The 13,904-nt window shown below is 38.7% G+C and overlaps 1 protein-coding gene across 1 annotated transcript in view; it reads left to right on the plus strand.

The window, feature by feature from the left end:
• cntnap5a (contactin associated protein family member 5a) overlaps positions 1-13,904 on the plus strand; it is a 105,074-nt gene that overhangs the window by 41,562 nt on the left and 49,608 nt on the right. The window contains exons 6-8 of the mRNA XM_031308520.2: positions 848-1,032; positions 5,762-5,905; positions 11,840-12,107. Coding sequence (XP_031164380.1) covers positions 848-1,032; positions 5,762-5,905; positions 11,840-12,107 — 597 coding nt within the window. The remainder of the gene's footprint in view (positions 1-847; positions 1,033-5,761; positions 5,906-11,839; positions 12,108-13,904) is intronic.

Here is a 13,904-nt window from a genome sequence, read left to right on the forward strand (position 1 = left end):
CAACAATACCAAGAAAAACATAAGAAAATTACATTACATTACATTACATGTCATTTAGCTGACGCTTTTATCCAAAGCGACTTACAATTAAGTGCTTTCAACTGTGAAGGTTCAAACTCCAGACAACAAGTAGTAAGTGCAAATACATTAGCTTTAAATAAGCAAAGCTACAAAGAGACAAATGAAAGTGCAGGTTCGAAAGTGCAAGTTCAAGAATTTTTTTTTTTTTTTTATCCGAGGTGTAGTCGGAAGAGATGTGTTTTTAGCCTTCGGCGGAAGATGTGTAGGCTTTCGGCCATCCTGATATCGATGGGGAGCTCGTTCCACCATTTGGGAGCCAGGACAGTGAACAGTCGGGATTTCGTTGAGTGATTAGTTCTCCCTCGCTGTGAGGGAGCAGCCAGCAGTTTGGCTGATGCAGAACGAAGTGGGCGGGTTGGGGTATATGGTTTGACCATGTCCTGGATGTAAGCGGGTGCTGATCCGTTCTGCCAGAGTTTAAACCAGCAAAATTGTCACATTGCCAGAGTTTAAACCAGCAAAATGACTTAAACAAAGGTTTGATTAGCATAATGGTCAGTGATTCTTTGTTCTGTTTACAGTATGATTCATAGTGCAATTAATCATTTAAGTAGCACATACTTTCATACCAATTTACCTGTTTCTATTCTCATAGATATCATCTAAGTAAATGGAGAGGACATCATTGTGTGTATAGGTTTGCTTTTTTATTGGCTTAGTTCTTCACCTGCCAGTCTGCCCTCACACATGTACAGGTTCACTGTGGAAGATTTAGATATGTGAAGCTTCTCACTGCGTTGCTGCTGTTTTCTCTGTGTTTCTGCAGACGACAGCAGGCTGAGGTTCAGCAGCGGCCGCGTTGCCGTCACCGTGGGCAGTCTGCTGGACGACCAGCAGTGGCACTCGGTTCATATAGAGCGTTTCAACAAGCAGGTTAACCTCACAGTGGACTCCCACACACAGCACTTCCAGACCAAAGGAGAAGGGCACTCACTGGAGGTGGACTACGAGGTGAGGCCCTGGGATGATTCAATTACATAACTGCAGCTTTGTAAATGTGAATGTCTCTCCTTTATGCGTTCATCCAGTGAGGGCCAGACACCCCTATCATTAATAAAATAGATATGAGGCAGTGGAGTACTATAGTAAACAGATTCTAGTCTATATACTGGAAGCCCTTGGGAAGAAGCATGTTTTGAAATGACATCTTCCTTATGGAAAGAGAAGAAACAGAAATGTAGCAGAGACGAGTTATTTTTGTTGTCTCAAAGGAATAACAGATTGCCAAGAGGACTGCCAACATCTACAGACTTTTGCACAGCATTAACATTGTGAGACACATTCACATTGAATGCGGTGAATTATTATTATTTATTTTTGAATTCTAGAATATTCTAAACATATTCAAACCATAATTAAAAAGATAGATCACTCAGATTATGTATGTGTGAACCGTTCCCTATCACGGAAATAGTGTGTTTGCCATTTTGTAGTGGTGTTCGAATCCTCCGCGGTTAAATTCATTCACTATAAAGTCAACTATAAAATACCCACAATGCACAGCTAATTTGAGTGTACATACGATGCACTCTACATTTAACTCCCGTATACCACAATGCAACACGGCCGTGTTTTCCCGGAGGAGAAGAAGAAGCAGAAGCAACTGCGAAAACTGAAAAGGAAAAATGGAGTGGGCTTCCATTTCTGAACATTAGAATACATATATATATATATATATATATATACATATATAATATACAACCTTTTACTATCCTCCTGAGTGCTCGGTTTGTTTCAGGGACGTATTAGAAGTATTTTTGTTTCGGTTTGTTTACATGATGCGCCCGCCTCTGTCACTCTGTCATACATCATCTAAGTAAATGGAGAGGACATCATTGTGTGTATAGGTTTGCTTTTTTATTGCCTTAGTTCTTCACCTGCCAGTCTGCCCTCACACATGTACAGGTTCACTGTGGAAGATGTAAATATGTGAAGATTCCCACTGCATTGCTGCTGTTTTCTCTGTGTTTCTGCGCCCGCCTCTGTCACACAAATAACCACCGCATCTTCTGACGCAAGTCACGCAACAATGTGTTTTCAGAGAGTGTCTGAAATCTTGTTTGGTCTATATCGTTCACTATTTAAGAAACACTATATTGGGAATAGTGAGTGAGTGAATGAGGGAACGGTTTCAAACACAGCTAATGTCTTTCTGTAATTTTAGAAACATATTTATTGATTGGTCACTAAACCCATACAGTATAATTCATGTAGCCAACAAGTGCATATTTACCGGTCTTTTACAGGTTTCTCCTTTTAAAAATAAATCAGACTGAGACATTGTTTTCAACCAACTGCAGGGAGCTACGGTTAATTAGCTAGCTAGAGACGATAAAATTATAAAACGACAGTTGTCATTTCAGCCGCCAAAATTGACAATTGGCGGCTAGAATTTAGAAGCCAGCTGCTTTTTTTTACTGCCTCTTTCTGAAATCAAGAACTTTAAAAAAAAATACTTTTGAATTCCACTGGTAAATCTGCGGCTGTTGTAAACTGTATATGTGTTGTGTGAGAATGAAAAGCTTGCACAGCAACAGTAATAGGCGGGCGAGGCTTAACTAAGGGTCATTTCCGCGGCACGGTGGCTTGTAGGCACTGCTGAGTAATGGGTTCGATCCCCGGGCAGGGCGCGGCGCGGCAAGGCTAAATATGAATTAATAATGCATGGTTCCACTGCTATGCTAGCAAAGCATGGACAAGGACTGACGATTAATCAGGAGGGGAATGTTTTTTATCTACAAAAGGGGGGCCTGGCAGAAACAGGTTTGGGAACCACTGGGTTAAATGCAGAGGACACATTTTGTTTCAATGTACTGTATGTAAGTGCTTAGAAATGACAATAATTGAACCGTTAACCTTTCCTTTAAAATATCACCTTCAGAGATGCAATTTGGATTTGCACAATTGCTGCCAGTGTTGAAATACAACATGCATACTTATTACACCATAGAAATCCACAATGGGCATTCATCTGCTGCTACAACAGCCTTCATTCTTCTGGGATGGCTTTCAAAAAGATTTTGGAACCTGGCTGCAGGGATTTGCTTCCATTCAGCCACACTAGCATTAGTGAGGTCCAACTCTGATGTTTGGTGATAAGGTCTGGCTCGCAGTCAGAGTTCCCATTCATCCCAAAGCTGTTTGATGGGCTCTGTGCAGGCCAGCCAAGTTCTTCCACACCAAAATCGGAGGGAAAAAACACTTTTATTTAAGGACCACTCTTTGTGCATAGGGGCATTGTCATCTTGAATAAGGAAATGATTTCCCTTTGTTGGAACTAAAGGACATACGCCAAACCATGAACAACAGCTCCAGACCAGAATTCTGTATGCACATAGTGGCTCTACAGTGTATGTTTGGATCCAGCGAGTGGGTCATGTTTTCTCACTTTCTGGATCACTGACTGAGCTGTTCATGCAGCAACTTGTGAGAATATGTCTGTGAATGTATTTTGAGACTGTGATGGTTTAGCATACAGTAAATACAGAGCAGAATGTGAATGTCATTTTATATATATATTTTTCTTTAAATAAAATTACATACATGAATATACATTTTTGTACTTGTTATGTTGGATCAATGTCTCCATTACATTTTGTTTTCTTGCTTTTAGCGACGTCTGAGGCTGTCTGGCTTCTGTCAAGCCATCACCACCATCTGTCTTTGTATTCCCTATACTGCTTTTAAAGTGCTCATATTATGCTCATTTTCAGGTTCATACTTGTATTTAGAGGTTGTACCAGAATAGGTTTGCATGGTTCAATTTTCAAAAAACGCCATATTTATGTCATACTGCACATTGCTGCACCTCCTCTTTTCACCCTGTGTGTTGAGCTCTCTGTTTTAGCTACAGAGTGAGGCATCTCACTTCTGTTACATCTTTGTTGGGAGTCGCACATGCGCAATAGCTAGGTAAGGACTACTAGCCAGTCAGAAGCAGAGTATGAGGGCGTGCCATGCTAGCAGCTAGGCGAGCATTATAACCAGTGTTGGGAGTAACGCGTTACAAAAGTAACGCAATTACAGTAATGTATTCCTTTTTTCTGTAACGCCGTAATATAACGCATTACTAATTGAATTTTGGTAATATTATACTCGTTACAATGTCAGTAACACGAGTTACAACGCATTTTAACGCAGCATTTAGTGGTGCATTGTTTTTTTTAAGGATTTGTTCACAGGAAAAAAAAAGCCGTATTATTTTCCTGTCGCTGTATTCGGTGGTTGATGACTGCAGAGACAAATACATTTGCGAGATGGATATTATTTTCAGGAGTTATTACGCTGCGTTGAAGTGAGCTGTCCTGTTTCTGTTCCCGTGGTCAGAACCAGAGACAGTACGGACAGCATGTATGTCCCAACAGGTGACGGTACGTCAGCGGCTGACAGATATAAACATGTCGGGAATTAATGTTGAGGCTTGCTACACGTAAATATCATTGCATTTTATCAGCGGTGGAAAGTAACTATGCCTGTAGTGGCTTCGAATGATGACCAAAAGCGCTTGTCTTTTACTGTGACCATTTACTGTTCAATATGTTGCAGTTTTACAAACAAGAAAGTGAACAACTTGAGCCTGACGGACATGTTGCATCTCAGTAAGCTAGCACATCCATGGTACTGACAGCTACACAACAGACAACTTCTAAAAAAAACTTAAAACTAAATTACTGTTAAATAAGGTTGTGTAGGCTACCTTTTCACAAATCAGCTGTAAATCAAGTAGGCCTACTGTAAATAATGTAAATAGTGAGTAATCACACTATAATTGAACATTTTCCTTTAAACTAAACAACATGGATTTCTTATTCAAGTGCTATAAACAAACATTTTACAACAATGCCATACTTGTAATTGAGTATTTTCATTTTCTCCTACTTTTTATTATACGTTTTACTTTTTTTATAGCTTTAATTACTTTGCATATTTATATTAATTATACAAAATATGAATAATCTATGAAGTATTAAAGTGGATAAAGAGGAGACTTTATTGATCCGGTGGTGAAATTCACAAGCTAGCTGCCAAATCAAACTCCCCCTGTTATTTTGGTGAAAGTAACTCAAAAGTAATGCAAAAGTAGTGTAACGCATTACAATTCAGAGACAGTAATATTGTAATATAACTAATTATTCTCAAATGACAGTAACTAGTAATCTATAATGTATTACATTTTGGAAGTAACTTGACCAACACTGATTATAACGTGTGTTACAAAGTGACCACGTTTGTCTCTGAAGTAAAGGCTGGACTACAATAGAGCTGTTTGGAGCAGTTTGTGAACAGTGTTTTCTGTTGGAGATGGTAAGTCCCTTTGGGGTGGACTTTGGGCTTTTTCACTTTGTAAACCTATAACATGCACAAGAAAAGATATATAACACAATAAAGGAAAGGGGAAAAGCCAAAAAGCATAATTTGAGCACTTACTTACTGATTTAATTCACTCTTCTAACTTCCTTATTTTTTGACGTTGGTTTTACCGTGCAAGTTGTTTTGTGATGTTGTGTTTGTTATGTACTTTTTATTTATGTAGCCTGCTGTTGTTTATCTATGTATCGAGGCATACTGTACTTCACCCCATCTGCCCTGGTTTTAAATGTGCTATATAAATAAAGATGAGTTGACTTGACTTGCATTTGGTGCTAAGAGGTCTACCTTGTCTGTTTTCCCTTCTTCAAAGCTGAGTTTTGGAGGCATCCCACTGCCTGGCAAACCTGGCACATTTTTGAGGAAGAACTTCCACGGCTGCATGGAGAACCTCTACTACAATGGGATCAATATCATAGACCTGGCCAAGAGACGCAAGCCGCAGATACACAGCGTGGTGAGTTGGGAGAAGTTCAGTGTTGTACAAGTTATTAAAAGGATCCCTATTAGTCAGTGGTGGAATGTAACTAAATACCTTTACTCGAGTACTATACTTAAGTACAAATTAGGTACTTGTACTTTACGTAAGTCTTTTCTTTTCATGCCACTTCCTACTTCTACTCCGCTACATTTCAGAGAGAAATATTGTATTTTTCACTCCACTACATTAATGTGACAGCTTTAGCTACTAGGTAATTTACAAATTAAGATTTTTCCACACAAAACACTTGTAGTTTATAAAGTACGATGTTTTATTATGAATTGAACTACCCAACAATATAACGGCCTACAAGTCCAGCTGAAATAATTAGACCATTAAACACTTTAATTTTGATTTTTCTGCATCGAGTACTTTTACTTTTAATACTTTAAGTACATTTTCCTGGTGATACTTACATACTTTTACTTAAGTAACATTTTCAATGCAGGACTTTTACTTGTAACACAGTATTTTTACAGTGTGATATTAGTATTTTTACTTAAGTATTTTTAAAAGATCTGAATATTTCTTCCACCACTGCTATTAGTTGATGCCATGGCAATCAGCTAATCTTCCTGGGGTCCAACCCTAAAATACCATACATAACACATTACATGATGAACATAAAAGCCAGTCAACACTGTACATACAACTAGGTACTGTAGAATACTTATTACAAAACCAAAGATAAAGTTGGAAAAGAATGAGAATTATATATACTATATATAGATGATGTGAATGGATATTGTACAACTCATTTGAAGCGAAACACTAATATTAAAAATGTATGTAATATAAAAAATACATGTAGTGTAAAATGTGTCAGATCTTCCTTTTGAAGATGAGTCCTGAAGAGCTTGAGATAGATGAATAGACCCGGACTGATACTGGATTTTGATGCGAATACGGATATCAATATTTGAGTTTTTCAAAATCTGTTAAAAATAAATTGGCCAACATTCTTTTTTTAAACACAAAGCTTTTTAAAATTTGATTCAACCCCATGGATTTTAAGACAATTAACAGGTATTTGGTCATTACAGCTGTCAGATAAATGTAGCAGAGGAAAATACACGATTTGTAATAGTTTCTAAATGACCTCAAACACATCTTTTGCATTTCTGTACGTTTTTTTATTTATTTATTAGTGACAGATACGCCTTAATGGTGGAACAAGCTGACATCAGGACAGCTAAAAGTCTACACATCTTCTGCCGCAGGCTAAAAGCACGTCTCTTCCAACTGCACCTTGGCTATAAAGATGATGGTTATATAAAAACAAATTGCACTTACATGTGGCACTTTGTAGTTTGGCTTATTTCAAGCTACTGTACTTATTCTGTGTGATTCTTGCTGTTCTGAGTTTGTATGGTTGAATGCACTTATTGGAAGTCGCTTTGGAAAAAAGCGTCAGCTAAATGAAATGTAATGTTATGTAATGTAATGGAATACACCGATAAATCTTTGATAAACTAATATCGGCCGATATATCGACCTATTGGCTCTACTGCTGACAAGGACGAATACTCTTTGTACTGTGTCAGGAAAAATGTGCAGCTTCCCTTGTAGATCTAGGTTGAGTCTGTCCTGGAGCTTGGTATAGTCAGTCCAAAAACACAATTACTGCATTAAAAATGCTGAGAGATGTGAGGAACCACTTTTCCATTTAAAAGGCATCTTACAGAGCAGAGAGTCTCTACAAGGAATGGAAACTGATTCAATTCTACAGAGAGAAAAAGAAACCGAAAGCCCGCATTTGTGGGCATATATACTGTGTGTGTATATATACGTTGCATATTCAATGTAATTCTATGGTTTAGCAGTAAAGTGAATAAAACAGCAGCACAGCAAAGAGTGATGACCATGAGATGAAGCTATGGCACAGCTGTCTGACAAAAATAAATGTGGGTTATATAAATGTTCATATAAGTCTCCTGTATGACAGGAGGTCATCACTCTTCAGGCAATGATTCATATATATATTGGCAGTATATATATATATGATATAATAAAGTGATTTACAATTACATTTTAAAAACAAAACTTATAACATAATAAATCTACTGTATGAATACATGAGCCATACATACAGTATGCAGGAAAATATCCAACGGCAGCCTGCGAGCTGGGGGTTGTCTGTAAATGCCCTATTAGATTTTTGCAGAAAACGTTGAACTACTCTGTAGATTTTTTATTGCATTTTGCGTTTCTTTTTCTATTCCAACATGTTTTGGTTAAACACAACCTAATTATATGAACGCTGGCCCAAACTTAAAAATAAATAAATAAATAAGATACATTGCTTCGAGAATAGCACAAAAAGATTATAACAAGTATACCATGCTAGCCGCTCTTTAAGCTGCTCTGAGCTAAATGCTAACGTGATCACAGCGATAACGCTAACATGCTGATGTTTAGCAGGTATGATGTTTATCATGTTTATCATATGCTAGCATTTGCTAATTTGCATTAAATTAAAAGTACACCTGAGACGTATGGGAGGGTCATTCATTTTGCAGGTATTTTGCCAATGACTAAAGTATTGGACAACTTACATTTTTTTGAGCTGATGATGACGCTAGAGGTGAACCCAGGATCAGCAAAGTTATTACAATTCATCCAGAGTGGACATGAATGCGTGTACCAAAGCTCTTGGCAATCCATCCAATAGTTGTTGAGATATTTTACTCAAAACCACAAATGTAAACCTCATGGTGGCGCTAGAGGAAAAGTCAGAGGATCACAAAAGTCCATAGGAAACATCATCTGTGGACCATACATGTCTGTACAAAATATCATGGCAATCCATCCAATAGTTATTAAGATATTTCTGTCTGAACTAAAATGGAGGATAGACTTTTTCTCCTTGCTGTTGTTCTTTGCTAGGCTGATTTGTGATGATATTTGATTAGTCCGATAAGGCTTTCTGGTCCGAAAACTGGAAGGAGAGAATAACGTTAAACAATCATGACGTCCATTGTGATCCTCACTTGTATATCATTAAGTCCAAGTGTGTGAATGGATCAATCTAAAGAGTCAACCCTCTACACAATCAGACAGGTCAGCCAAAGATCCACACGCCACATCTCATCTGAGACACCCTCTGCCTCTAAAGTCTGATTGCTGTGTTAAAAGGCCTTTACTGACAACAGAAGCAGTGAAGCTGCCATGATGGCAGCTGTAATGGAATTTCAATGGGACTATTTCCCTGAGGTTGATGGGAGGGAATCACATTGAGAGTCAAAGAGCTGTGATTGCTGTGTGCTGGCCTGCAGGCACTGGGACTAATGGGACTCTGACCTTAACAGACAGGACCAGTCTGTGTTTGGATGTACCAAACACAACTTCTGCACGGCACAGAATTAAACTAAAATATACACTTAAATGGTCTAATCTGGGATGTTCTGCCATGTTGGTTTGGAACAAATAAAAGTCATGGATTCATCTTTGGATCTATCCTTATCCACATACTGCTTGTTTTGGAGTTTAGACAACCTCTGAACCACATAGACTATTACAGGTAAAAAGGAATCTTTATGAATTTCTTTAATTTACAAATGATAAGGAAAATAAAAGAAAGTTTTGAGGGGGGTGTTTGGATCTTTTGAAGTGTGGTTGTATGAGGTACTTCTCCATAGTTAGTGTGTTAGCTACAGTAGATGGCGGTCGGCATGCCCCCAGTTTGGACAAGCAGACAGGAGTACGGAAGCTAAGCAATGTACTGGTATGGATGGTGTAGCAGCTAATCATATTTTAGCCACCTGAAAAAATCTGTTTCAAATCAGTCAATCAGTTTAAGTGTACGCTATATTAGGAATATTTTTAGTGCTTTACCTTGCTAGACAGCCCTTTCCAATGGGGAATTGAAGCCGTTCTCTATGCTCTCTTCAAAGCCACCAGACTCCTTTGACACAAACAGTAATTTTACCTCGCAGAACACGGGATTTGTTGGTCTACCACTGCCTCAATCAGGTAAGTTTGTATGTATTATTGTGTGGCTTTGGTGTTTTAAAGGCTTAGTTTGGATTCACCAAAGTCACATAATAATACAAAGAATTTGCGAGGTAAAATTACTGTTTTTGTTAGGGCTGTCAGCATTAACGTGTTAATCGCGATGCAATTAAGGGCCGAGCATAATGCGTTAATTTTTTTTAATCGTATTAATCGCATGCCGCCATTTATTAATTTATTTTCATTTCACTCGGCTTTGCGTCGTGCCTAACAGGCTACTATTTTGCCGTACTTCCTCGTAACACATCCTGCTGCTGCAGGAATAGCAACGCGGATTTCGGTGCCTCATTTCAGTGCCACTGATATGTCTGCACTTCTCTCTGATGCTCTGAAACAGACGTTACAGGCAACAGAAACATCGCTGCACGTGACGCTAGTTAACACTATACTCGACAGCAGCTAACGTTAGCCTATCGCTAGCTATTAGCTGGATTAAACACTGTTACAATGCTGACAGCTAACGCTAAACGGTGTAACGTGTGACTATTTCACTGTAGAGTATTCAACACCGGGATATAGCAGTCTGCAGCTGCCATTGTCGGAAAAACACAGACGGTGCGTTCAATGAAACTGGTAATTTACAGCCTCGTGGTGCATTCAAAGTTGTTGTTAAATGCCGTTTTCCCATCTGGTGGTTGTTTTTGTCATTCAACAGCTATTTACTAGTGAAATAAGTTATTGTTATAGTGATTACATTATTATTAAACATTTAATTTTGACGATATGGCCTTAGCAATAAACAAGCCGTTCTTTAATGTCGGCAACTGTTTAGTACCCTTCTTTTTTTTTTACTTTCTTAAAAAGTATCGGTTCAGGCACTGTTAAGGCACCGGTACCGTTTTAAAAGTACCGCTTTACACCGGTATCCAAACCAAGCAATACCCAACCCTAATATTGACTCTAGATTCAAATGTGTGACTAGATTAAATATATAATAAACAAATACAAATCTTAAAATCAAGTTCATAAAGTCACTTTTGTTGCATTCATTTGATTCCCAATCAAGATACACTGGTAAGAATTGCTTTCCATTGTTAATATGTACTTAAAAACAGTTCTGAAATGCAAAATAATAGAATTTTAATAATGTGATAAAACATGCGATTAATCGCGATTAACTACAGAAATTCAACAATTAATCGCGATTAAGAAAATGTAATCATTTGACAGCCCTAGTTTTTGTCAAAGGAGTCTGGTGGCTTTGAAGAGAACATAGATAACAGCGTCAATTCCCCGTCGGAAAGGGCTGTCTGAAAGCAAGGTAAATCTGTCAAAATATTTTAAATATAGCGTAGGCCTACACTTAAGCTGATATTGATTATTTACAACAATTCTCATATCTGGATGGGAAATATGGAGCTACAGCCAGCAGTTGATTATCTTAGCTATGCACAAATACTGGAAATGGAGAAACCGCTGCCTGGTTCTGTTCAACAGGCTAGCTGTTTCCAATATTTGTATAGCTGTATTTGTGCTTAATGGACAGAAATGAGAGTGGCATCGATCTTCTCATTCAACTCTGCAAGAAACAAGTATTTTTTCCCAAAAAAAACAACAATTCCTTTTAAGAATTAAACATGTTTTAACACACACTGCAAAATGTGGCATACCTTTTGTATCATTGTTATGAATTTATATTCTCATCTAATTATCAGGCTACAAATTGCTGCTGATGATAAATTGATATTTCAATTTAACTGGTTGAAGGTTAAATGTAATTATTTTGGTTGGGGTTTTTGCTCATGATTCGTTAACCATCTGTTCCCTTTTTGTGTGTGCCTATCAACATGACATTTATTTCCAGACATGTCACAATGAACTTCCCGTGAGACCAACTTGCCCTAACATGTAGCTGAAGATGCGTGTAAATCTGTGTCTATGGGTTTTGTCGTCCTCCAGGGCAATGTGACCTTCTCGTGTTCGCAGCCCCAGCTGGTGTCCTGCACCTTTCTGAGCTCCAGCAGCAGCTTCCTGTCGCTTCCGTCAGCAGCGTCTGCCACGGGGGGTTTCTCTGTTCGCTTCCAGTTCAGGACATGGAACCCGGATGGGCTGCTGCTCGCTGTGCAGCTGAACCCGGAGCCCCAAAGGCTGGAGATGCAGATCAGCAACAGCCGGCTGCAGCTGACCCTCCACAGCTCAGGACGACCCAAAGCAGAGGTCTCTGCTGGTGAGTCACACATACAGAAAACAAAAACACATGAAAACATGTATTGAATAACCATGTTCGTGAGGACTCTCTCCCTGTTTCTCACAGACCAAAGTCTAACTTTTCTACTTTATACAGTGTGCAAACTGAAAACATTTTAATTTTCTCATGCATTTATTAAGTTACTGTGTGTGTGTGTGTGTGTGTGTGTGTGTGTGTGTGTGTGTGTGTGCGCCCATTGTGTGTGTGTGTGTGTGTGTGTGTGTGTGTGTGTGTGTGTGTGATTAAGTGGATTTGATAATCTCCACAGATCAGTTCCCATTTAAGCCACACAAGCAATTAATGTACACATACAGTACTATACTGTAAGCATGAAACAGAAAGCAGTGTACATCTTCAAAATTCGCACTGCAGTGGATAAAAATAGTAAGTTTGGGGGGGGGGGGGGGTTGTCAGTAAAGGAAGAAGAGGAAGGAAATGCATTCAACACATTTAGAGCCCGACGCAAGTGTCTTTGCTAGTTTAAGACCGACGCAGTTGTCAATTTCCCGTCCAGCGCCAGCGTCGTTTAAATAGCAAATGCACCTGCGCCCATCTTTGCACCCATGGGCGTGCTGGTCTTACAGGGAGGTGTGTTCAGGTGAATTCTTGGCGTATTGTTATCTTGAGGCAGCAAAAGTGAAATCAAAATATCCCTGATACGAGCCTCAGTGTCCCAGAGTCTCCGCAGTAATGATCGGGCGGTGGAGCCGCAGTATCAAAGTCGCGCCCATACACCTGCTCGACCAATCGCCAGTCAGTCACAGCTGTCAATCTTGACATTTTACCCATTTTTAGAGCATCAAATAACTAATAAAAATCAAACTGATCAGAAATATGAACACTTGAACAAACATCAGTGTAATCAGAACTTCCTAAAATGATAGAAACCATCTTTGTACTTGGATTTTTCCATTTGGCCCATCTCCTATCCGTTAACATGGGGGGGGGCAGGATTTATGACCTATGTTTTGGCTTCACTTGTACAATACAGTATATGCATGAACCCCTGAGTAACACTGAATGTTAACATAACTTTTGTTTGTTTACAAGAAAAATTACACTTTAATTGAACCACTGACTTGGTTTTCTGCATTAATTAAAAAATCTTTTGAGGGGAAAAAAAGAGTAAAAATCTGGTGAGGGAACCACATTTCAAATAACACCCTTTGTCCTCAACAAACTCCAAAAAGTTTAGTTTCTTGGAATTACTTTGAGAGAGAAAAAATCCTCCGTATTAAATTGCTTAGCAAATATAATACAGATAGCCGTGATTGTTTTGGGGAAGCCAGACTTTCAGCAGATGGTGGGCTGCAGGGAAATATAGATGGAGAAGACAACCACAGCTAAGGGACAATATTCCCTTTTATATAATTTACCTCAAGCTGTATTTAATTATGTGCACTAGGGACGAACCGCCTCTGAGCAGCAACACATGAGCAGTTTGACCTGGAGTCCGCTTGTTGTTTATAATTACAATGTGTAAGTAAACATTGCACTGCAAATTAATTTAGGAGATAAGAGTCTGATATTAGTTTGATAGGAATTGACTCGTATTACTTATTTTCATTAGGGTTCCGTGGTTTTTCTTCCTCCTTGGGTGGAGGTCATAGCTGAAATTATTATTGAGCAAGAGCTCTGATAGCATCTTGGTTACAAATTCAGGCAGCTCATTTAGCTACTCAGCACAGAGGCCTTTTAACATTTTAAACCTACCGAGGGATAAGCCCTCGGATCTAGTCTGTAAATGTGATTAAAACGCAGATTTATGCTGCGTGA

Source organism: Sander lucioperca, chromosome 8 (genome assembly GCF_008315115.2).
Source record: "Sander lucioperca isolate FBNREF2018 chromosome 8, SLUC_FBN_1.2, whole genome shotgun sequence".
NCBI lineage: Eukaryota > Metazoa > Chordata > Actinopteri > Perciformes > Percidae > Sander > Sander lucioperca.